Genomic DNA, 26,788 nt, shown 5'->3' with positions numbered 1-26,788 from the left:
CATTTTGATTTTATTGTTCATGTTTTTGTGTATGAATGGTCTCTTGTCTGATCTGAGGTTCACTGAATGTATGTGGATGTTTATTACATTCAAAATACAAATTGAAGATCAAAAATTAAAAATAAATAGATGATAGGGCATTTTGGGTTAGGAGGTTATGGTATTCCATTCCATTAAATTAAAAACTAAAGATATTATCATTATTATGATGAACAATAATGAATGATAATAAATATTTTCATTACAATATAATGATTTTAATTATATTATATATTATAATTAGTATTAGATTAACAGATATTATTAGCTTTTTTGTGTAAGTGTAAGATTTAAGAAAGATAGCCATAGCATGAATGATTACAATATGTTTATTAAATAAACTTATCAGCACTGATTAATTATAATTAATTATTCATCAACTGGCAAATGCTTAAAAAATTAATTTAAAATTAATGAATCTCTTTTTTAATCAGTGTCACACATCATTATGTGTGTGCATGCATGTGTGTGTTTGTGTTTTTGTCAATTATGTCGTCAACTATATTTCATTAAACATTGGCAGGGTTTTCATGTTTACTGGCCAGTTAAGAAGAATTTGATTATTTCATTACAAGAACTATTGGGAAAATGAGAAATATAAAGCACAAACTTCTGGTTATGTCAGGGAAAGGTGGAGTTGGCAAAAGTACTGTTGCTCTTCAAATAGCTCTTGGATTGAAGCAACTCAATTTCAAGGTTTAATTTCCTACATTTTTGCTGAAAAGTTTTAACCTATAATTATATTTCTTCATTGTTTACTTTGTTATTATTTATTGATACACAAGGCTTTTCCTGATCATTTATATTAATTTTTTTGTTAAAATCTTTTTGTGAACTGGCCTACTTGGATTTTGATTCAGCTTATATCTTTTCATTTTTTACAAGCTGGTCATCTTTTTCAGTTTCACATGTCTTTGCCCAATTCTTTTTTATTCTTTTCTAAATATTTTTGACTAACCCAACCTCAAAACATCATTTAATTTTCAAAATGGTAAAGTTTTTTCTAAACTTTTTAACTTTTCATGATTTTGTTTTGCTAAGAATGAGGCATCTATTTTTCTTCATAAATCAATGTTCTTTTTACCTTTGAAAGATTTTCCTTATTATTTTTATTCTCCATGCTAACTACAATCTAGCATTTTCCCATTTTTCTTGTAATTTAGAGGAATAATATCTTCTCATTGTTTTAAGAATTATTCTTTTTTTAGTTATTGCATCTAAATTTTGTCATTCACTTAATTTTATTATCTGCCTTAGATTTTAATCATCCTAATTTCACTATTTACAATTTTTCACTAGAGCTAGCATTGTGTTGACATCAAAATATTTTAAACTGACCAATGATATTTAAAATTTCTCAAAAGGTTGGGCTTCTTGATATTGACTTGTGCGGTCCCAGTATTCCTACAATGTTGCAAATTGAAGATAAACATGTCTACCAATGTCAGGAAGGGTTAATATTTCTTTACTTTGACCTAATTATTTTTTCAATTGTTGGTTTCATTTTCACAATTTGTCGACATCTATCACGTTTATGATCTTCTAGAGTATTAGGAAATCAACACCAGGTTCCAAAACATTATAAATGACCGAGTTTACAGTGTAGCCACAATGCTTGATCCAAGGTTTAAGACCCGCTTCTTGAATGATACAGCTTGTACCGAAGCGAAGGCAGGAGTTGTGCTTGCTGCTACTAAATTGTTACCTCAAAATAACAAAGAATTAGAGTCTACATCAGAGGATGTGCAATCCCAAAAGCCAACAAAAAAAAGACGTGTTGATGAATCATCTTCAAAATTGTGGGACTGAAAATGAAGTAACGATTATTTCTAACAACAGATCACTTCAAGATAGCATCAGTGATGAACTCTCAACTTTCTTTTCTTGGGAGAACCATTGTTACAGCGACAGCAAGACCCAGCTACATGGTGGAAGTTTAACACTAGAAAGTATCCAACCATATCATAGGTTGCACAAGTTTACCTAGCACCTCCACCAACAAGTGTACCATCCGAAAGATTGTTTGGCACGGCTGGAGACAACATCACTGAGCATTGCACAAGACTGCTCCCTGACAACGCTGAGAAGCTAATATTCTTAAAATACAATGCTTCTCTTATTTAACTATTTACATGTGAAATAATAAACTTTTTTTGTACACTGGAATTTTTTCAATAAAAAACAATCAACACTTTATGCTTTGTGTTATTTTTTGGTGTTCAACAGTAGATAACCGTAAATGTGAGTATTTTTTCTAACGTATGTAAAATAGTAACTAAAATCCGGCCCCGGCCGGTTTTTGAATTTTAAATCCGGCCAAGTCCGGCCCCGGCCGGATTTGAAAAACCTAAATCCGGTGCATCCCTATTAGGAATACAAATGTTATTGTACATTTAATTTTACTGTGATTAATTTGCTTAAAATGTAAAAAGCTTACTTTGATTTAAATTTAAATTAGCTGTAAGTTGTGTAACTTGAGACAATGGAATGTACATTTGGTTACATAGTATAGAGGTATGGCTTTTTTGTTGCTGTGACCAAACAATGAACTAAATTGCATTTTTCATTGTGCAGAATATAGTGTATGTAAGTTATATCACTGTACAAATACTATACAATTAAATATATTGGTTTAAAGTTAAAGCTAATATAATTTTTCAAATATATGTCAACAAAAATTAGGTTGCAACATTTAAACGTGTTCTTGGAATTCTTCCATAGTCAATTCTATAAATAACTTCATTCCCTCAACCTTTTGGTCATTGAACTGACCTGAACTAGCTTCACCAATTTTGGCTAAATGAATCAAGTTTCATTTTTAAAATTATGATTGATATGTTTTCTCTTTTACTTAACAATTTGTGTCTAAATATTGGTGTCCATTTTTTAATTTGTTAGCCTGGCTTAATATTCACATGACGAATTAAATCTGTTTCTTTTGTAAATGGTTAACATGTTGATATTTACAGTTGGATGCCAGTGTATCCGGATGAGGATGATCAGCGGTTTGCTGTTATGTCTGTTGGCTTTTTCTTAAAAAGTCGGAATGACCCTGTAATCTGGCGCGGCCCAAAAAAAACTGGTATTTATCACGTTATACTATTTAACTTTCAACATTTAATTTCTATTATGCATGTCAGGTAAATTTTTGACATATAGTGTTTTCAAGTATCTTTTCTAGTTTTTAAATCATGCATGGTCTAGTGGTTATGGTTAAGGTCGCCTGGGCACTGCGTACAGTAACTGGTTTGAATATGACAAAAGGCCTACCACATGCTTCTTGTGTGATGCATCATTTAGCACGTATTCATGTGAATATACGATGTTTGTGTTGCTGATTCCTCTGAATCTATGAAGAGTGTCATAGACCTTTAAACTTGAGTCTTTTATTAGTCCAAAAAACGTAGAAGCATAACCAGGTAAAATAATAATTGTAAAATCTAAACATGGCTGAATTATTAAACATCCTCATTTTCCAAAATTATTCACTAAAATTATTTTATCATTTATAATTTAATTAAAATAAACAAACAGCAATGATCAAGCAACTCTTGAATGATGTTCGTTGGGGTGATTTAGATTATCTTATTATTGACACGCCCCCCGGCACTTCTGATGAACATTTGGCTATTGTTCAGTCACTCAAAGATTTTGGACCTTGTGAAGCAGTGCTTGTTACTTCACCACAAGTCAGCATCTTTTTTAGTCAATAAGGAAAATTAGTTTCTATAACTTTGTTCTGGTGTAAAATGCCATTTTGTCTTGCTTTTTTAATTTCATTGTTATTGATAATGTGATAATTAAAAACTAATTTCAGATTATTTCGGTCGGAGAAGTTAGAAGAGAAATAACATTTTGCAAAAAAACTCAAGTTGAAATAATTGGAATAATTGAAAACATGAGCGGGTACACTTGTCCGCATTGTTCAGTGAGTTTTTTTTTATTTGTTTTTTAGTTTTAGTCCTTATAAGTCGCTATTTTTTTATCATTATATTCGGTTGATATAAGGTTGTATTTATGTTTAGAAATTATTTGGTAAATTCAAATTTGTAACATAGCGTTTTTTATTAAATAGGAATGCACCAACTTGTTCTCAAAAGAAGGAGGCGAAAGACTGGCCAATTACTTTAACATTCTATTTTTGGGTAACGTTAACAACTTTGAATTTTTCTTATGTTTGTTGTTTTTTTAAATGATCCATGTTTTAATTTTTTTAAGTATTTTACAAATTTTATAAATTCACATGACTTCATGTTATTACATTACCGTAACATGTTTTCTATAGGAAATATTCCAATGAATATTGAAATATCAAAGATTTTGGATGGCATCGTTGAAAGCGATTCGATAAAAAAGATTTCAAATTTATTTCTTCCTCAATTATTTGATGATATAATCAAAAAAATTGTAAACGTTTGTGATGACAGCATAAAAGAAACAACTCTGGAAGTGTAATTTTGCATCAATTTGATTTTAGAAAAAGATATTTTTGTTCAGTAAATTTACTTACAAAATGTTTTTTTTGTGTTTTTTTTAAATTCAAATTAACTGTTGATACGAAAATAAGCTTCTGATGCATTTGTTTTACTGCATGGTAGTTAATCAGCCGGTATAAAGGTTATATTCAATTCCTATCAAATAAATTTGACAAAATATCATACACAGGCAGAACTAAATAAAGAAATAGATAGATATATACACGTAGTTATAATACATTCATAATGTTGTATTTACACATTCAAATTGTACAATTGTGTTATGGTGTAGTCTCAAATTATTTTGAATTCTCTCAGAAAATTTTAAACGTTTTACTACACTATATATACTAGTTATTTTTATCAACAATTTAAAAATTTTATCAATAATTAAAAAAAAATTTCAAATTGATTTCATTGCGATATCGATAATGATTTTTGTGACCTGACTGATTAAAAAGCATCAAAGAAAGTTAAAATAGGATGGAGAATTTGTTATATTGGGATATTCGTTTAAAAAGCGAGCAAAATTTTAATATAAAAGCGCTTATAAATCTATGAATATTGGCTCAGCTTGGCTTGGCTCGGCTTGGAATCGGATGTTAAGCAAAGTGTGGTCTTAAACTATTTTGAATTCTCCCAGAAAAATTTGAACTGCGTGCGTACATATATAGCAATGATTACTGTTGTTTTTATAATGAATTTATAAAATATATAAATATAGCGAGCAAAATTTTAACATAAAAGCGCTTATAAATCTTATAAATCTATGCATATTGGCTCAGCTTGGCTTGGCTCGTCTTGGAATCGGATGTTAAGCAAGGTGTGGTCTCAAACTATTTTGAATTTTCCCCGAAAAATTTGAACTGCGTGCGTACATATATAGTAATGGCTACTGTTGTTTTTTATAATGAATTTATAAAATATATAAATATAGCGAGCAAAATATTAACATAAAAGCGCTTTTAAATCTATGCATATTGGCTCAGCTTGGCTTGGCTCGGCTTGGAATCGGATGTTAAGCAAGGTGTGGTTTCAAACTATTTTGAATTCTCCCCGAAAAATTTGAACTGCGTGCGTACATATATAACACTGATTACTGTTGCTTTTATAATGAATTTTTATTATATATATATAAAGTAACTGGAATCCATGTATACAAATAATTAAATTATATTATATTAGATTATATGTTTATATGAAAAGCAATATAGCAGATTCAACCAGCCAACAAGAAAGTTTCGAAGGCGTTCGTTCGATGACTTCAATTTAGTACGGTTAGCATTGTGGTTAAGACTGTATAATAGTGCAGTATATACATTAAACAAGTTTTTTACTGATGCGAATGATTGAAATGATGAGAATGTATGGTTAAAACGAGTATAAATAGAAGAGCTGAGACAACATGAAAATCAGATCAGCATTCTGCCTCGCTTGAAGCAGTCTGTCTGATCACATTTATTTTATTTATAAATTTTTTTATTTTTATTTATTTTATTATATAGAGTTATATAGAGTTATATAGGGTTTGCATGTTTGTAGGTGGTTTGAATGTTTGTAGGTGGTATTTTTTTAATTTTAAGTGGGTTTTTTAACGGTTGCTCATACATACATACATACATCATGTTTGTTTGTGTGGTAGTATTTTATGTTCTGTTTTACTCCTTTTTCTTTTTTTTCATGAGTCTTGAGTTAAGTTAATGAAGCATAGGTAGGTGAGGTAAAAATTAATTTATTATATAGGTAGGCTAGGGCATAAGGTAATTTAGTTACATAGGTAGGTTAGTGACTATTCTTTTACTCTACTTGGTGGTGTGATTTTTGTTTTGTGTTTTTTTTTGTTTCACATCATACATTCAGCAGGTACGCGGTGGTTCCTGGTTTTAGTGGGATTTTTATTGATTGAATGTGGTAGTATGCATGGTTATATAGAGTTATATAGAGTTATATAGAGTTATATAGAGTTATATAGAGTTATATAGAGTTATATAGAGTTATATAGAGTTATATAGAGTTATATAGAGTTATATAGAGTTATATAGAGTTATATAGAGTTATATAGAGTTATATAGAGTTATATAGAGTTATATAGAGTTATATAGAGTTATATAGAGTTATATAGAGTTATATAGAGTTATATAGAGTTATATAGAGTTATATAGAGTTATATAGAGTTATATAGAGTTATATAGAGTTATATAGAGTTATATAGAGTTATATAGAGTTATATAGAGTTATATAGAGTTATATAGAGCATAAATCCTATATAGATACCTTTCTTTGCTCTTCTTTTCTCTTTTTTTTGCCGACCGGTCGGTTTCTTTGCGGTTATTTTCATTTAAATTGAATAAATAAGATTTTTCCATTCATTTAGGTTTTTCAGGTTCATTTATCCAGGTTGAAGCTTCCAGAGGAGTTCATCGTGGACGATCAGAATGGTTGTGATGTCACGCTACGTTCGTTCATTCGGTGGCAAAGAATGCATGCCCTGCTGGGGTACGTTTTACGGTTTCTTTGCGGTTCTTTTTTTGCCAGTTGGCTGGCTTTTCCGGCGGGTTTCACCGCGGCTCGTTTTTTTTTCATTTAAGTTAGTCAAATAAGATTTTTCCATTTCATCCATTTTATTCAGGTTGAAGCTTCCAAAGGAATTCATCGTGGAAGATGTCAGGCTACGTTCGTTCATTCAGTGGCAAAGAAGATACGCCTGGCTGGGATACGTTTTATTCTTTTTTCTCTGTTTTTCTCTGTAATTTAACATTAAGTAAGAATGATCACACGCACACGCACATACACACAATTACATTAAGTAGCTATATAGGTAGGTTAGATAGGCATAATTTTAATTGTAGGTAGGATAGATAGGAAGCATCCAACACTAATGTAGTTGTATAGGTAGGCAGCGTAAGTTTATCTCTTCTATTTTTTCTCGTACCCACATTACACGCATCAGCGTATTATACACACACACAAATACATATATAAACACATATTAGTATTTGAGCGTTATTTTATTTTCATTACACATTCTAATTTATTATTACTAAGGTTGAGAGTAATTTAATTTCATAGGTAGTTAAAAGCAATAATTTAATTCTAGGAACAATCTTGTAATTTAAATTAAATAAACGCTGTAAGTGTATCTAGAGGTAAGTTAGTTATTAAGTTTTACATTATTATTATTAGGTTGGAGCCCAAGGCATTACGTAGGTGGTGGGGTGGGTGCCGAAAGGCCAACGAATTGGGCTCTTGAGTTTTGTAATTTTAGGTAAGCTAGGGCCATAATGTAATGAATAGGTAAGTTAAGGCTACGTTGTAACATACACTCATTAATAGATTTAGGGTTTAAGTTTTATATTATTACTAAGTTGGAGCCCAAGGCATTACGTAAGTGGTGGGGTGGGTGCCGATTGGCAAATGAATTGGGCTCTTGAGTTTTTTTGTAATTTTAGGTAAGCTAGGGCTTAATTGTAATGAATAGGTAAGTTGAGGGCACGATAGCCGATAGACTCTGAATTTCAAAATTTGTTGTCAGAGGTAAGCCTTGGTGGCCAGTGGTGTACCGGCAATGGTTTACTATCCGGACGGCAATGGTTTACTATCTGCACGGTAATGATTTACCATGCGGCACGGCCATAGTCTACTACCCGCACGGCTTTCGGACGGCAAATGGTTTACTATCCGCACGGCAATAGTCTACTATCCGCATGGCAATGGTTTTCTATCCGGTGCCCTGGCTGTCGGTGAACCTCTGTGCAAGGAGGAAGAATGAAGGGGGACTTTCGACTATCGTACCATTAACAATTTAATATAGATTAGTTAAGGTAATTGAATAGGTAGATAGGATTATTTTTATTAAACAATTTGAGATGCAGGCACCGCTAAGCTTTCTGATGAGAATCTACTCTTTCCCTATCTTTCTCCAACACGGGCTGTGTTTCAACAACAATCTCGAGGAGGACTGGCACCAGTTTTGGAGGACAACGTAGGAACCGGACCGCATTCAACATTCTGCTTTTGTCGAATGGACGACGGTAAGTTTTTTTTACATTTTACTTACTTTATTATTTTCAAATTTTATTTATTTGACATTATTTTCATTTTATAATTTAATTTTTTTTGCTTCTAAGATTCTAACATTCATTTACTACTACGCAAATAAAAAAATTTTGTTTACAGAATGATGAAAGGTGGGCAGTGGTGAGAGTCAGCACGTTTTAGATGGTGGTCTCATGATGATTTACATATGATGATGGTGGTGTAGGAAGAATCAGCTCGTTGGCTGTTCGACTGACACTCTGAAGTTCGGATGGTATTTTGTGTGCCGGCCAGATGGTGGTCGGTACAATGGAAAGTACAGAAACGACGATTTTTGAAGTAAGGTTTAGTTTCGTTTTTTATTTTTCTCATTCGTTCATTTTATCACTCAACCTTTTAAATTATTCTTCTATTAATTGATTCGCTAATTCATTCTATTCACTAATTGAATCATTGATTTATTAATTAATTCATTCATTCACTCATTCATTCAACCAATTATTCAATCATTCAGTTAATCATTTATTCGATCGTTCCTTTGTTCCTTGATTTACTAATACGCTATTTAAAAAATGTCTACAGAATGATGAGAGGTGGGATGTGGTGGGCATCAGCACGTTTCAGATGGAGGTCTCATGATGATCGTTCCGATGACAATTCGAAGATAACAACAACGACGGTTTTTGAAGTATGATTTAGTTTCTTTTTTTTATTTTTCTCATTCATTCATTCATTTTATCACTATCTTTCAAATTATTCCTCAGTTAATTTATTCCTTGATTCATTCTATTCATTCATTAAATCATTGGTTGATTAATTAGTTAATTTATTCATTCAACCAATCGTTCAAACATTCAGTTAATCATTTATTCGTTCGTTCCTTTGTTTCTTGATTTACTACTTCGCTAATTAATAAAAACTTGTCTACAGAATGATGAGAGGTGGGCTGTGGTGGGCGTCAGCACGTTTCAGATGGTGGTCTCATGATGATCGTTCCGATGACAAATCGAAGAAAAAGTTAAAGGTAAATTTGTTTTTCTCTCATTGTACCTTTGAAAGTACTCGAGTTTGAACAAAGATTGAGTGTTATCTCAAAAAGATAAGTTGTCTATTTTTTCCAATTGCTTGTTTTTATTTTAGTAAATTAATTTTTTTTTCAATTTATTTTTCAGTATCCGGTCAAATTCATTCCATCGATGCGTGTCAGATGATGGTCGGTGCAATGGAGGTTCGTCGGTAGTGAGTGAAGTTTCTGGAGAGTGCGCGCCCGCACATTTACTTACACACACATCAATACAACACATACATACACAACATCCATTCATTTGGTGTCATTGTTGCTATGTTTCTCTTCAACTTTCTATTTTCTTTACCGTGAACCGGGCTTTAATTTAATTCATAAATAAGTTAGGGACTGAGATGAGTTAAACAATTGTAGGTAGGCTAGGGCTTAACATTAGTTAAAAAGCTTCAAGTAAAATAAAAACGCTAAAATATGTTAAATAAAATACTTGAAACATCTAAAACGAGAAATACAAATTTGTAGGTAAGTGAGTTGAGTCAATGTTTATAAGTAAGCTAGGGCCCTGAGAGTAATTTTATTATAGGTAGGTGACTGACTATTATTCTTACGACTTCTTACTAGTTTTGTGTGATGTGTTTGTTTTCGCTTCACAACACCACACCAACAAAACAAACTACATTTCATTCTCGTCGCCTTTTTGAACAATCTTTTAGATAATGTCTTTTTATTTATTATTAAATGTTGACTGGTTTCTAGTTTTTTTTAAATTGGTTATATAATTTTTGGATATTTCTTGATTTACTTTGTATATATGCATGTATAAATTATTTCTGTTTAGTCTACTGATTTAGTCATTATGATATGTTGTGAACTGTTCTTACTATATGTTCATGTTACGTGGTTTATTATCCTTCGAGAACTTCTAAGGAGTGTGTATGATAATAATAATAATGGATAATTATTTTTATCGGTCGATATTATGTTATATTTTTTTATTTAAAATACGAACTTAAAAAAATTGACATTTTAAAATTTTAATTAACCGTCACTTTTCATTTTTGAGTGAATTCAAATAAAAGCAACTACTGTGTTTTTCTTTCTTTACTAAAATCTCGAAATTGTTTGTAGATCTGTACGGTTAACTGTTTGTTCGAGTTTGAACAGGCCTTGCAAATTTTTTTATTTATTTTTGTTTTTATTTTTGTTTATTTGGTTCATTCAATTTAGTTGATTGATTGATCGGTTGATTGATCGGTTGGTTGATTGATTAACTGACATACTGACTGACTGGCTGGCTGGCTGGCTGGCTAGCTGGCTGGCTGACCGACCGACCGACTGACTGATTGTTTGATTGATTTTTATCTCGTATTATATACATGAGAAAAAATCCGATTAAGCCAACCTACGGCTTCAGTAAGCCACTGTTTTTCACCTGACAAAAGCAATTTCTATATTTATACTGACAAAAATAGTGATATGAATATATTGATTTATTTAATGCACAAAAAAGTGCTATCGTAAGAGTTCTATGAAACCCTGTAAGCCACTGCTGTAAGCCAACGTATGATTTCAGCAGCCAGTTTCTTATGAGCACCAGCAGAATGTAAAATATTCATTGAATATAATGAAGATAGTTGTTCAAATAACAATTTTGATTTATTTAGGCCGTTTATTTCATAAGCAAACCAATTTTTAACATGATCGTGTAGTGTAAAAAAAAAGGGTGACTATAGTTCAATCCTACTAAGCCAACCTTCGGCTTCAGTAAGCCACCAGATTTCACCGGACCAAAAGCAATTTTTATATTCAAATTAACAAAAATAATTTAATAATATATAATTCTATTAATCATTATTAAAATTAAATAGAATTACTACAATGTTTTTAGCATATTAAATCAAGTAAATATTTCATTTAGCTTGCTCGTTAAAATCCATGCAATTTCGTAAGCCAACAATCCAAGCACGACAAATAGCCCGGCTAATAGATCGAATTGATCGATTAGTCCTATTATTCTAGTTATGTTGTTTGGAGCAAGGAGAGACATTACTGAAAATAATTGAAAGTTGAAAAAATTGAGGTTATTTGCATATCCCTGCTTCAACCCATAAGAAGGTGTTGTATGCTGGTAAATAGGCCTCCCCTTGGGTACATATGTATCATGTATAGTTGATACTCGTTTATCTCTCCATGTACATCAAATTGAGAGAGGCGAGCGAAGCGACGCGCCCGTGTTTATGATCCATGAAGCGTTGCGGCGCATCCTTCTTTCTCTTGTTTTATAATTATTATATATAATGGAAATGGAAGGCAGTCAGAGGAGGCGAATGCTGGCTTCTGTTTGAATAATTGTCGTCGTTTATTTGTCGTCGTTCAACTTTTTGATAGGTCGAGTCTTTTCGACATTTATAAAATTATTTGTATTTAAATTATTAAGCAGATAAAATAAACATAAAGAACAACAAGTTATTTCCTTCTTATCTTCCTGTTAAAAAAATGATTTCAAGTTTCTCAGTAATTTTTAATAAAAGTTAATTTAATAATAGTTAAAAAAGTGAAAATACTAATGAATTGTTTATTAATAAAATTAATAGCAAAGATCAAAAAATTTAGGATTATTATAACTTTCTAATTTAAATTTAAAATAGATAATTGTTTCTATTGTTATTTTTTCTTGATTACTTTGTTTTTTATTTATTTTATACTTTATGCAGAACTATACTGTTTGTTTTTCTTTTTAATAACACCATTTAAAAATTAAATGTGATCTTGTGATGTGCTCTACTTTAATTATACTCCTGTTGTTATAAAAATTTGTAATATTTCACTTTCAATATTTTTGACAATTCATATTCACAACTTTTTCAGCATTTGTTGATGAGTTTGTTTATTAATCAAATAATAAAATAAAATTGGCAACATCTAGTCCTACATCCAATCTTATTTAACTGGGTTCTAGTCTTCATTTTTTAGTTCTTAGCAAAACGTTTTTCTTTTTATAAAAAGCTTCTCCATTAATTTTTTTGTCATCGTTTAAAAGTATGTTTGCTTTCATTGAAAATGCTGAGACCAGCAGATGTGATAGCAGTCTGCAAGCCTTATCCTGGATGGGTAAGACTCCTGATAGATTACCTGACAATGGATCTTGGAAGTTGACAGAGGCCAGTTATTACCATCATGGCTGGTTGGCCACAGGTAATGCAAAAGGGATCATTGGTATAACATTCACTTCTATTCATTCTTACGTTTTGGATCAACCGATTAGGACCACATTTTATTTGAGAGGACATAGAAGTGAAGTTAGTAGCATCTTTTCACTTCATGTTTAATTATTTATGATTAAATTTGAAATATCCAGTAAAGATTAAAATGTCAATCTGTAAAGCTCTTGAAAACAATAAATTTAAGTTTAATTCTTAGAATGTGTTACAAGCATAAGTGAAATTACAACGTTACAGCTATAGTCACTGTGAGCATATGTTATAAATTATAAACTTGTACAATATTTGGAGCCCTTGGACTTGATGTGATTATTATGATATGAGGGTAATGTTGGGTGTTAATTTAAATGTAAAGCATGGTTTTTTTGTAAGTGATGTTCTGCAGAGTGTGAACTTTTAAAGTTTAAGAAGTTTCAACTTAGCTCCCGGGTGTTTTCTTTTGAAATGAGTAGACTTAAATCATGTTGAGTTATTTTTGTGACCAAATGTAAAATGCACCACAACAATTAAATTAGGGATTTTTAATATTTTCAGTTAAGTTTTGTTGGGAATAATTTATTTTATGCTAAACCATGGTAGTGTTAAAATGATGAATTTTAAATAATCTTACAGGTAATGCTTGTGAAGTGGAATGAACCGTTTCAGAAGTTGGCGACATGTGATGTGTCAGGAATCATATTCGTATGGATCAAACATGATGGACGATGGTCTATTGAGCTTATTAATGATAGGAATAGTCAGGTTACTTTTATGTCTTTATAAAATCTACTCACTATCATTCAATAGTTGTCAGGTTTTTTTTGTTTTGAAGAACAATTTTTAATACTTTTCTAATGGGTTTCAAACTATAAATTTCTTAAATATGTTTAGTTGTAAATTCCTACGCAGGTTACTGATTTTACTTGGTCGCATGATGGACAAATGGCTCTCATATGCTACAAAGATAGTTTTGTTTTGGTTGGATCTGTTGGAGGTCAGAGGTATTGGTCAACTGTTTTAAACTTGGAAGGGTGCAGTGTTTCATGCGGTATATGGACCCCGGATGATCAAAAGGTAGGTGAATTTACAAATTCATAAGGGTCAACTGTGTTTGAAAAACAATTAGAGCTATTCTCTCTTACACTTTGGTTCAAAAACATTTAAAGTTGAGTTTGTAAATCCTGAATACATCTCTTTTTAGTGGATGGATATAATATCAATTGAAAGCTCGGTAACTTCAAAAAAAAATATGATTTTTTTAGAGATTTGTATTTGTACTTGTCTTATTGTTTTCATTTTTATCGGTTTCATAATTTTTTTACTTCTTGTTTTATTGTGATATTTTATTTTCACATGTTGTTGTGAGCGTATAGATTTTTGCTAACCTAAAATTGTTTATGTTTCTTTTTGATCAATATTCATATAATATAACAGTAAATACTCAATTCAGCGCTGAAAATTACATTTATAGAGCGTTAGAATATAATGACATCTTTAAAATCTTATGGCAACAACTCTCTTACGTTCCAATTATTACTTGAAACAAATTTACATAAAAAATAGACTGCTTAACTTTCAACACTCGTGCTCGTCATAAAATATCAGTTATTATCCGCGTTGTTTGAATGCTGAAATGTTAACGGGTACAGTTGTTGTTTGTGGTTGTCAGGTATTATCATAAAAGTAAAAAACATAATCTGTACAAAAACTTAAAAAGGTTATGTTTGGTACGACAGCCGGTAAAGTCATTGTTATGAGTGCCACTGGCACAATTATTGCTGAAGTTGTTATACGAGCCGATCTAGAAATTACACATCTTGGCTGGTCCACTGAGAAATTCTACATGTTTGAGAATAACTATAAAACTGATTCGTCCAACAACTCGAACTACAATAACGAGAACATTTCTGTAAACAATGGCAATGATTCTAACAACATCTATACGATTGATGAAAACTTTGTAAACATCACTGACGATACATTAGGTTTGTTTCATCAAGTTTTTTGAGCTGTTCATATTTATTGCGATTAAATAAAGTATTTTTATAGTTTTTTATTTTCTTTGTTCAAATTCATCGTCCAGCGTTTCACTAATTTTTTTTTAGCATTTTCAAACGTTTGGTTAAAACGTAAATCGAACGTTATTGATTAAGCTGCGAAATATACTAAATAGGTACATATGCTTGTTCATACATGTAGATATGTTTAAATCATATGATGTTTGTGAAACAGTGTAATTATGTAGTCAGTTATTACATGCCATGCCAGAAATGCTAAGCAAAAAAATATAGCAAAGCACGTACTAAATTTTTGATTAAACTTGTCTTAGAAAATTCTGGAAATGTTCAGAGTAACGATATAATTTTAGTACGGGGCGTTATCACGATGATGCTGACTGAATATCATAACGGTTTGCAGAACGTTTATATGAAAAAATATAAGATGATATGAGGTTAGAGAATCAATTGACGTACCTAAAAGTATAAGATTGAGATATTTTATACGGACAAACAAAAAAGGTGATGACCAGCAGTTGAAAAATTTGGTACACTTGAAACGTAGTCCCACTATTAGAAAATATTGTTAAAAGGTGGAAAGTCTGTATATAATCGGATTGGGCATCAACAGAACGAAATAAAAAAGGTTTATCAAGGTATTAAAATAAACAACAAACGAATCTTAATGCTTTCACTACACTTATGAATCCATCTTGTTAATAAAATTTTGTTTCACAACTTTCGCCAATAAACTTTGATGACAATGTTGAAAATATAATATATCTTGCCTCATAAGTCGCCAATAATATAAAATAATTCAATAACATGTACACGGCAGAATTTGGAAAGCCATATATTTTGAGTGTAGTCCTGTCGGTTGGAGATATATTGTTAATGACGGGATACGATGACCTCTGTCCAAAGGTTATTCACACGGGACTCAAAGGTTAAATTTCTTTGCTTAGAAAAAATAGTTTTTTTATTGCTACACTGTCATTGCCATCTTGTTTAAACCCACTTTAAATATTGAAGTGCTGACATTTTTTTTGCAACGGTAAATATGATGGCATTTTGTAATGTACACGCATGCAAGTGGAGCCTGATGACAGTTACTTTTTGTTTTCGGTGCAAGACTATTATTCAATTTTCGCAACAATTGTTTATATTAGCAGTTATATGGACACGTATTTTGGGTTGAAACTATCCTATATACAATTTTTTGGAAAAATCACGATGTCTTTAATGTTATTTAATTTTTAGTTTAGTTTTTCTGTTTTTTGAACGAACATTTTATTTTCGTCATTTAACAAAAATATTAATCAAAAGATTTTTTGATAGTATCGGTTAACATTTTTTCAACTGCACATTGTTAATTATTTGTTGTATTAAATTTGTAGACATAATTTTCATAATTTTGCAGCATTTTTTTAATTTTACTATTTTTGAAAAATAGATTCAAAGATTTTGAAAAACGTAAAAGAAAACAATTATGCGGGACAGTAGCGTTAATATATTGAATAATATCAGAGTTATGTAAACAAAAATGAGTCAACTCATTAATTACAAATTAATATGATCTAAAATTTGAAAATGTCTATTTTATTTCACCACTCTCTTTCTTTCCAATCAAATTCTAATATTAATTCACAAGTTTTTGAATCTTATGTCTTGTAGCTTTCAATGCAACTGCTTATTATTAAATCTATATTTGTTATATTATAATTTTATTTTGAAAATCTGAATACTTTGTAGTTGAATCAGTAAACTGAAAACTTTTCTATCTAAGGCGTGAAGGTGGAGTGGTCTAACGATGGGGAAGTTTTGGCAGTGGTTGGTCACACTAAAGCGCCAGACAAAAGTGATGAAGTTGTTAATGAGCTGAGGTTTTACAAGCAGTCAATGAAATGTCAACTTTCAATGATTTTGCCCGCTGTTCAGGTATTTCATGACAGTTTTAATCAACTTTCATCGTAAATAGTTTTTTTTACATAATTACTTTTAAATTCCCGACAAAATTCATGATGAGTATATACATTTATGCATACATATTTACAGTGGCGGATCTAGGGGGGCTGGTGAAACCAGTGCTCCACTTCCGTTGTAAGCTGTATTTTATTAAAATCAGTAACACAAAAAGCACCGTTTTTTTGAAAAGGTCGTCATTGTCTCTCGTCAATATTTAAACCATTTGAAAAAAATTGTCCGGATCCGCCATTGCATATATATCGATGCTATGCATACATTATATATATTGCTCACACCCTCACTAGGCTATGAGTTTAAACTATCCCTGTTAACATATTCGAAGAACAATGATCACACAATGATGATTTTGATTTGTAAATATTTATTTTTTTAAATCATTAAAAAAATTGTGTTTTTTTTCTGACAGACAAAGCAAATAGTTACTGCTATTACATGGGCACATAATGATCAAAGACTTTTTGTCGCTATTGGTAATGAATTATTTACAATTTGGGTGTACAAGCATGTCGCTAATTTGCAGTTGCTGTGCAAAACTAAAATTCGTCAGATGGTTTCAGATGAGTCTCTCGTTCAAACTTTACCTTTACCTTATAAAATTCTGTCCAATGTATTTGACATGTACTCTTCAACTATAAAGGTTTTATGAACATTATTTTCATGCAATCTCGATTTTGACCATATATATATGTTGGAAAAATTGTTTAGGGTTACATTCCTCGCCCTGGAAATTTGAGAGAATTCGTATGCACGTGCCCGCACTTCCGAGACAGACTACACTGCACAATAATTAGAAATGGCGATGAATCAACAGGCATTTATTACGTTTTGTATCTAGAACATCTTGGAGGACTCATTCCTCTTCTGAAAGGTAAAAGAGCTAGTAAGCTGCATCCAGACTTTGTAATCTTTGATCCTCAGGCTGAAGCAAATATTAACGGCAAAAGTAACGGCAATAGTAAAGGTGAAAACTTATTTCAAGTTAACTCGAACTTTTACCTGTTTTTATATTTGTTTTTTGCGTTCTTATGTGAGCTGTAGTTTTTATTAATACTATTTAATGCTTGGGCGTGATAATTAGCATCTGATGAAATAAATTGAATGGAGTAAAAGACTTTGAGACAATAATTTTATTTCGAAAGTCATTTTATTCAATAATTTTATTATGATGTTGGTTAACCTGTGTCGCATAGAAGTTATAATGAATGCAAACGACTCATTTCATTGAAGTTTCTAGGGGTTTTTGACGGTACCTACGACAGATTTGGCGTTTGAATGTTTTGAACCGTGAAATAATTTGTTTATCACGCAACATAGTTATTGCTCTTTTCTGTATTTGCTGTATATTCATCAGCCTTTTATCGAATAATATCTTTGTACTAAGGGTTAATTTTCAAGTATGAAGAACTAAGTCAACGCAAGCCAACACAAGATTCTAATGATTTATGTCAGTGCTCACCTTTTTAGAAATTGAATGAAATAAAAAACATAATCAGTACACTTCACATATCAAAAAATCAACCACGATATAACTTTTATACAGCTTTTTAAAATAAGTTGACAGGAAAGAGAGTGTGCATTTGCGGTTTGATTCAATTAAGAGGTTTTTTGACTACTGTTTGGTCCAGTTAAGGAAACTAAATTAGGCCTGCCTAACATAGTGTTTTATTTCTTTCCCAAAGATTAATAATAAGTGCCTGATTTGGCATTGACCTATTATTGAGCAAACCATAATTCAGCACTATTGGATGACTATTTTTTAAAACTTTCTATTTTTATCGCCGTTGCCAAACTTTTTAAATTTAACTTATCTTGACGTGTATGTGTATATATGCTATCGAATACAATATTTCTATTTTCAAAATGATCTTTTAATAGATGATGACATGGTAGCCAGTTACCATTCTGCATCTTCCAATTTGCCACTTGAATATACAAACGAAGATTCAGATTCAGATGTTAATGGAAAAGATGGTTCTCCTGGAATGAATAAGAAAGTCATTTGAAGCTTTCATTTACTACTTATTTTTAATAATTTCCCTTCTATTTTGTTTTCAATGTATTCAACACTTAAGGTAAATGTAGTTGTGCAATAATATTCAGTGTTGATAATATGTTCGAATCATTATTTTATTCTACTTTTCTAAAATTATCAATTTAGCTGTTCTAAATTTTTATTCTCACATAAGGTTTTATGGATGGGTTGGTAGATAAAATTGAAGGTTGATTATTTTTTTCTAACCTAAGTAGTTAGCCGATTAAACCATTTTTACTTTTGTAAAAACTTTGTGGATTTGCTTCGAAGGTGGGACTGATGTTTACTGCTGGTTGACAAGCTCAATAAGCTTAATCAATAATTTTTTTTATACTCTTAAAGAACCATTTATGATCAGTTATGAGTATGGCTATCTTTTACGTTCTAAAAAATTTATGAATGCTTTTTTTTAATTTTAGATAATTCTGCAAAATTTAAAAAATGTCTACCTCATTTTAACAAATTGAAAATATTTTAGAATATTCATCAATATTGTAGAATTTTCAAAAATCGAGAATTATTTTGGAAAATATATATAAATTTCGTGGTCTGAATCACAAAGGCTGAGTTTTGTGAAACAACAATTTTTTTCTGTTAAACAATAGTTTAGGAAATCACACATTTTGCTAATAAACCAAAAAAATTCGCCTGTTACATAGTAGAATCTCTCGATAATTTCAATAATTTAATACCTGAAATAAACAATCAACAAGAGTTATACTTCTTTCTTCTTCCAAGGACAGACGTTCAACAAATTAATTAATGTATTTAGCGTGAATATTTAAAACTTCAATATTTTCACTGATTTTGAACTTTTCAATTTGATAGCATTGTTTGTTAATATTGATTGTAATTGTGGTATTGAATGATTTTTTTAAAATTTATTTTCTTTGGTCGATCACTTATTATCTTTAACTCCAGAATAAGTTTTCGAAATTGAGAGAAAGTTTGAAATGCAGAGATTCGGCCACGTCACTGTCATCCGATGTCAACATTTTCAATGAAGTCTGCTGTGACGATGGTCTGCCTGAGGTAAAAAATTGTCTAGTAGTATTTAAGTGGATTTGTGTTGAAGGCGGAACTGATTTTTATAGCGATACGTATATCCGGTTTACATAGACATTTTGTCTATCAGACAAACCAGTATGTAAATGAAGATGCCATTAAACTTTCTACGAACAATTAACTTTCAAACTTAAACTTCAATTGCCTATCATCCTTAATAATTATAAAATTATAACCAGTATAATCAAATTTTTAACATGATTATGCCATCTTGATTTGATATTTTTTACTAGACAAAGCATTTGGTTTCCATAGTCTCCAACATATGGGGCACCAAATTCAAATTCATTGGTCTCGTTCCATTCTTACCCGAAGAGTTAGGTTATAAAAAGTTTTTTTCATTCACTTCATAAAAGAATTGCAGACTAATTTTGTAACATTGTTTTCAAGTTTAAACTGTCTGCTCACATAAACTCAGGGTTTTCAAGTTTTTTCAATCACGACTGATAATTTTACACATCAGATACGCCGCTCCATCATGGTCAGAATTTGCCAGTTAACAATTTCATCAACTACCGTCACTTACACAAACTGACTAAACTAAATAATTTGCCTTTTTCGTAATTTGCTCGTTCAAATTTTCAAAACTTCAGACACTCCCTTTTTAAGAAAATAGAATTAAGCCGTAATCAAGCCATCTATTTGATTATCAATCAATCAATGAAATTTTGCTAGAGTTGTTTTTGTTACGTTACTTGTCATAATTTCTAGAAATCACATATATTCAATTCTAGTAGCTTCTGAAACTTTCAGTTTTTGTTTGCTTGCAATTCCAAAAGCGAAAGGCCGTTAGTTGCACCAAATACAAGTATAATCCGATGCGTTATTCCCGCCATTATGCTTCTTTACTATCAGAACTGCGCCCCTGCCTACAGAATCATCGTAACTTAAAAAATGTTAAATTTATTCCTAAAACTTTGTTGAATTATTTTAATAATTAATTAATTAAGGTCAAGTGACGTACAAGACCAGTCTCTTGCACTTGCAACCTCGACAGATGACTGTTGAAATTGTTGAACTGCCGAAATGTCGTTTCTACAAAAGCAATTATTTTAATTCTAAAAATAATGGTAATCATCACATTCTCTTTTTGCATTCAAAAATATTTACGCCATAAAATCTTTTAGATTTTACTAGCCAGCAAGAAGATTATGTGTGCCGGTCAACGAAATTAGCTCATTTTGACGCCGATGATGATTTTTACACGAGTAAGCGTTTTACTTATTAATCAAGTCATAATTAATATGACTTCTTATTTAAATGATTGAGAAATGGTTACTTCAATATTTCTTTGTTTCGCCTTATAGATTACTTTTTTGACATCATTGAAAATATTGACGCCACGAACACACTTCTCATGAGCACTGAATCTTCAGTCACTTGTGAACGTGACTCGAAGTTTGCTAAAGGTTTATATGGTAAGTCGTACATCCGTTATTTATTTAAGTTTTTGTTGGAAACGCTCTCCATTTCAGTATAAATTTATTTATTTAAATTAATACATTTATTTTCGTTGGAAACGTTCTTCATTTCAGTATGAATTTTACTTTAAAATTTAGGCTTGCTAGTAATTCAAATTACTATTTTTCTCGTGAATAGAACTCACAAGTTTTTGATTTTTTGTTTGAAGTTAGGCTCAACAGAAATAGCAATGTAGAGTTTATTCTTTGTTTAAAATGAAAACCTTTCATTGAAAAGTGTTGTTTATATTTTTATAATAGTGTTTTAGCATAGTGATTTTTATTTTCTGTCAAATGTACATATTTCCCATTGGCGATTGCACAATAAAAATTATTAGAGTCACCTGTGAAGCATCCTTCAACGGACAGCAGCGATCAGCGAGTGAAAATGGACAACGTAAATGACAGCAACAATTCCTTTCGCGATGGCTGCAGCAGCTGTACAATTATTAATGCAGCTGAAAGATACCATCGTCAGTGTAATAAGTCAAGTTACAATTTAATAAATGATGATGTTCCAAATTCTGTATCACAAAAAATTGATGATGACTCAATCAATCAGACTTACGTTGACAGAAATGTTGATAGTCTGAATCTTAATGTTCTAAACAGCAACAACAAAAAAGTAAAAGTTATGCGGAGATACATACTTCCAAAAAACTTGAGCATCAAACTACCTGATAAAAGCTACAATATTCAAACTTTGCAGGCTCAACTGAACGATAGATTTGCGAGAATTTCGCCAACTGAGGTCGATCCTTTTCTCGATTGTTTTTTCAAACGGCGCTGTAATACAATAAACAATAACGACCGTAAAAGCAAACTGGATTGTGACATCAATGAGAACTCTCTGCATAATGATGGCTTTCTGCTCGTCAATGGAAATTCAAATTTTTTCAACATTATGAAAGGGGAGATAAATAAATTAAGTCTGAATGATCATGGCAATGATTGTAGTGACGACGTCGATGTTAACGCTAGTGAAAACAAAAGTCATGACCAAATCATAAAAAAAGTTCCTTGCTCTATTTATGCTGAGAACACGTTGCCTTTTTCAACACCCACCAAACGCATTGTCTCGTCGTTGTCTCGTGTTACCGTTATTTCTACAGAAACAGATTTGCAGAGCGATGTCGACAATTTTGCTAAAATATGTGAGAATAGTGATTGTGACCATTGTGGACAACCTGATGAAAATTCTTCTCCAAAAAGTAAAATTGAAATTTGTCAAAAAGATTTTCTTTCCTTCCTCAATGAGAATAAAATAACAAATGAAATGTCAACAGTGCAGCCGGATGTATCGGCTAAGGAAACTGCTAAGATTTCTGATGAACTGACTTGTTTTGTTGAAGTATCCTCGTCCAAATCATCTTTAAAAGTGTCTGATGCATTGCAGTTCATAGATGATGATAGCTTAGATATATACGAACGCAGACATTCCAATAGGAAAGACGGCACAGATGATATCAGCGCTAGAGATATTATGATGCAATCAACTAATGAAAGTGTTCCTAGAATCATGAAGAGCAATAACGATAAATTTTTTACTAATTTGTGTTCAAAAAACATCAAGGAAACTCACGAAGAGGATTTTATAACGAACAACATAACATATTCTCCCTCCAAACTCATAAAAGTTTGCGGAAAAGCCGTAGTTGGGACGTCTGACTTTGATTCCATCCAGTCTGTGTGCTCCTCGTTCGAGCCATGTTGTAAGACCAAAATTATTATCAACACGCCCTCCTTTCCAAACCATTTCATGCGTGAACACACCTTAAAAACTGGTTAGTTCAATGTTTCCTTTAAAAATCTTATGTTAATGTCGCTGACTATTAAAATTACTATAAAACAATTCAGGAATTTAATTAGAACACACACACACACAGATATATATATATATATATATATATATATATATATATATGTGTGTGTGTGTGTGTGTGTGTGTGTGTGTGTGTGTGTGTGTGTGTGTATATAATATATGTATATATATATATTTCGAATGTATATATATATATACACAGTAATATATTTTTGTATATATTTATTTATTTGTGTGTATATTTTTTTTTCTTTTTCCCTAGGAAAACTGTTTCTGTCTAAATCAAGAATCAAAGAATTGGCAAAGAATGCTCTGTGTAGAGGCAGTTCAAATAGTAACAATTCAGTTCACCATGGTTTCACTAATAATGATGGCAATGTCAAAAGTACGGATACCATAAAATGCATTCCACGGGTTAATCATTCCAAAAAAAAGATTTTTAATGGTTTATGCGGCTTATCTGAACAAAAAAACGGAAGCAAAACTGATGATGAAAATTCGTCATCTAAATTTGGTGATGATCTAACAAAGTCGAGCGATTCTTCTAGTCCTGCCTCACCTACATCAGTTAATCAATGTCCGACAGTGTCCTCACCCCACTGTCAGTTGAAGTTAGGATCATCGGATGTTAGAAGAACTTCTCTTGTTTCTTCTTATTCATCATCTCCTTATAATTACAGCGCATTGCAAACGAACAACTCCAATGGCAAACCCCTTTTTTCTTATTCTAATGGAAAGCATCAACATCTCAGCAACTCTCTGCCATCGTCCCCTGTGCATAAACAAAATCAGCAAACACAATGTAATGTAAGCTATAAGCTGCTGAGTAGCACTATTAGCAAAAATTTGCAACAGAAGTTAACTCATGTAACATCGCAGAGGTTAGTTTAAAACCCTTTGTTACGTAACTTATTATTTTTTCTAAAAATAACGCTGTGATTGGTATGTTATTAATAGAGTGTCCAAAATTTTTTGCATCTAGTTTAATCTTTTTCGTTATAATAATTAATGAGGGGCATGGCACGAAATAACTGATATGTTATTGTTAAAGATGCGATAGCAACCAGTTTAAAAATGAAATTCGTAGGTCTAAAAAACAGATAAAAGTTTTATATGAGTTTTACACCTTGTAGTAACATATATATAGTTCAGAGATGTTACAACGCATTACCATAAGTCAGTACTACCATAATGTGTAATGAATGCAACATAAATGACGTTTAAAAAGGCACTTTGATTATGTTTCTGAAACGGTAAATAGAATTGGAAAAATTTAAGGTGCATATTTAAGAATAATGAGTGGGATTACTTTGAAGGGTTTGAAAATGTTTTCATTATTAATCGATTTGATTTCTTTTATAAACAGATTCAAAGGTAGATCTCAGTTGCAATCACCATTGTTGGTGAAAAGACACATTAAGTCAATGTTGTCCCCACCCACACCCGTGCTTACATCTGATCAAATCGTTGAAAGTTCTGATGAAGAAAATTTGGCCGGCAACACTATGATGACAAGTGAAAATTATCAAAATCTAGAAACGTTTCAAAAAGCTCGTTTACATAAAAAGGTTAAAATATTTGTCTTTGTTTTTTGATTCCTACATTCAAATTATGTGTTATCGCTGTTTTTTTGTTGTATTTGAACTAACACTTTTTGAAATTAGCTGAAGAAAGCTCGTAACAAAAACACTGCGACAGTTTTGGATCAGCCTATGGACATTAATTTGAACTTTCCGCCACAATCTTCTCAAATCCAGTTTTCAAACCAACACCAACCCAAATTCGACAATACCAATAGCTGCACAAATGCCAGCTATTGCTATGCTAACAATGGCTCAACTCATGAAGCTAAACAACAACATTTTGTTATGCATAACAAAACACCCATGTGGAATGACAACAGTCAAGTCTATCAGTTGGATTTTGGAGGACGAGTAACTCAAGAATCTGCTAAAAACTTCCAGATAGAGTTTGGAGGAAAACAGGTTAATAGATGTTTTATTTTTAGTCTTGAGTGTTTTAGTTGCATTAAAGATTTACTATTTATCATTGACTGAACGACCATATTATTTTATTTTGATTATTAATTAGCCTAAATTATAATCAACGAAATCCTTCTCTCAATTTGCTGCATATCTGCTCCTATGGTGCCGCAAAGAATACTGATCAATTTTGTCCAACACTGTTGCTTTCACACAGGTTATGCAGTTTGGAAGGATTGATAATAATGCATACACACTGGACTTCCAATACCCTTACAGCGCTATTCAAGCGTTTGCAGTGGCACTTGCTAACGTAACACAAAGATTGAAGTAGACAGAAAACGATTGGTGTTTTAATTATATATATATATATATATATATATATATATATATATATATATATATATATATATATATTGGTAACTCTGTTGTTAACGCAACATTTCAAAAATTCAACACTACTTTCAACATTGTTCAAACATTGAACAATGTTGAAAGTAGTGTTGAATTTTTGAAATATATATATATATATTTATATATATACGTATATATATATATATACATATATATATATATATATATATATATATATATATATATATACATACGTATATATATATATACGTATACGTAGTATACGTGAGTGTTTAAACAAATGTTAACTCAACTGTATATTTAATTTTTTTTAAAGATATTCAGGAACACGATGTTTTATAAAACCGTGTTTTTGAAAACCTTTCAATCAAAATGAATTTATGAAATCTACAGAATTTGTAGCGTTGCACTCAAGAATGAATTAGAAAACTGTATATTATTCGAACTTTAATAAAATAAATTATGACGACAAGAATTTGGTTAGAAATATTGAGAAATATAATGAAAAAAACTATCCAACGCTAGAAATCCGGTAGATTTCATAAATTAATGCATTAATTATGGTCTTTTACCAGCACATATATATATGGTATGAGACGTAATCGGTATATACGAAGCTTATTATTAGTAAACACGTTGATGTATAAATTTTGTATCGCTGATACGTGGTTTTTTTTTAATTTTTGACTTTGTTAAGGAAGTCATGTTATGATTGCACGTCGTCAATACATTTTCAACATCATGAAAATGTTTCAAAGCGCTCAATAAGTATCATTCCATTTGTTTTGGTTTTCATTTTAATTAAATGAATGCTCATTCAAACAATTTTTTGAAAAAATGTATCTTTTAGATTTTATAATTTTTTTTGTGTTTTTATACATTCTGTTTTTTATCTCTTTTAAATGTGTCATCAATTGTAGAAAAAATTTTGTCCATATATTTGATGTTTATATGTTGTTGATTTGCTTTTGCTGTAAATTTTCTTTACTTTTTCATATCGGCCATCTAACTTTATGTTTATTATCTATGACAATTTTATTCTCAACTGGTTTGGATGCTGCATATGCAGCGAGTCTACGTTTTGAATATTTGTATTTTTTCGTAACATTCAAGTGATTTAAGGACTACGATCTTACTAAGCGGTTATATAGTCAACACTTCTAATGATCTTTGTGGATGATTTCATCCGCCTATTCAAACATATTCTTACATAATGCATTGTTCACATATAAGTTTTTAATGGCATGAATTTTGTACCGTCAGTTTCTAGGTATGATTTTTTAATTTTTTTCACCT

The 26,788-nt window shown here is 31.0% G+C and overlaps 3 protein-coding genes across 3 annotated transcripts; all 3 read left to right on the top strand.

The window, feature by feature from the left end:
• Nucleotides 1-627: 627 nt before the first annotated feature.
• HELRODRAFT_157680 (hypothetical protein) lies at nt 628-4,286 on the top strand (the record flags this gene model as incomplete). Its single annotated transcript, XM_009028377.1, has 7 exons — nt 628-735; nt 1,404-1,492; nt 3,009-3,121; nt 3,574-3,728; nt 3,857-3,967; nt 4,115-4,184; nt 4,258-4,286. 7 exons carry the CDS (start codon nt 628-630, stop codon nt 4,284-4,286), a joined length of 675 nt encoding a protein of 224 aa, XP_009026625.1.
• An 8,322-nt stretch (nt 4,287-12,608) lies between these two features.
• HELRODRAFT_86986 (hypothetical protein) lies at nt 12,609-17,794 on the top strand (the record flags this gene model as incomplete). The annotated part of the gene is made up of 8 exons (XM_009028354.1): nt 12,609-12,872; nt 13,407-13,535; nt 13,683-13,847; nt 14,491-14,733; nt 15,620-15,716; nt 16,557-16,708; nt 17,169-17,393; nt 17,462-17,794. Coding segments are annotated over 8 exons (1,608 nt in total), but the record flags the coding sequence as incomplete, so codon positions are not given.
• A 7,206-nt stretch (nt 17,795-25,000) lies between these two features.
• Nucleotides 25,001-25,445, top strand: HELRODRAFT_152902 (hypothetical protein; the record flags this gene model as incomplete). Its single annotated transcript, XM_009028376.1, has 2 exons — nt 25,001-25,120; nt 25,335-25,445. Coding segments are annotated over 2 exons (231 nt in total), but the record flags the coding sequence as incomplete, so codon positions are not given.
• Nucleotides 25,446-26,788: the final 1,343 nt, after the last annotated feature.

The sequence above is a fragment of the Helobdella robusta genome (genome assembly GCF_000326865.2).
Source record: "Helobdella robusta unplaced genomic scaffold HELROscaffold_55, whole genome shotgun sequence".
NCBI lineage: Eukaryota > Metazoa > Annelida > Clitellata > Rhynchobdellida > Glossiphoniidae > Helobdella > Helobdella robusta.
Note: the sequence above shows the minus strand (reverse complement) of the source record. Positions and strands in the feature narration are given on the sequence as shown.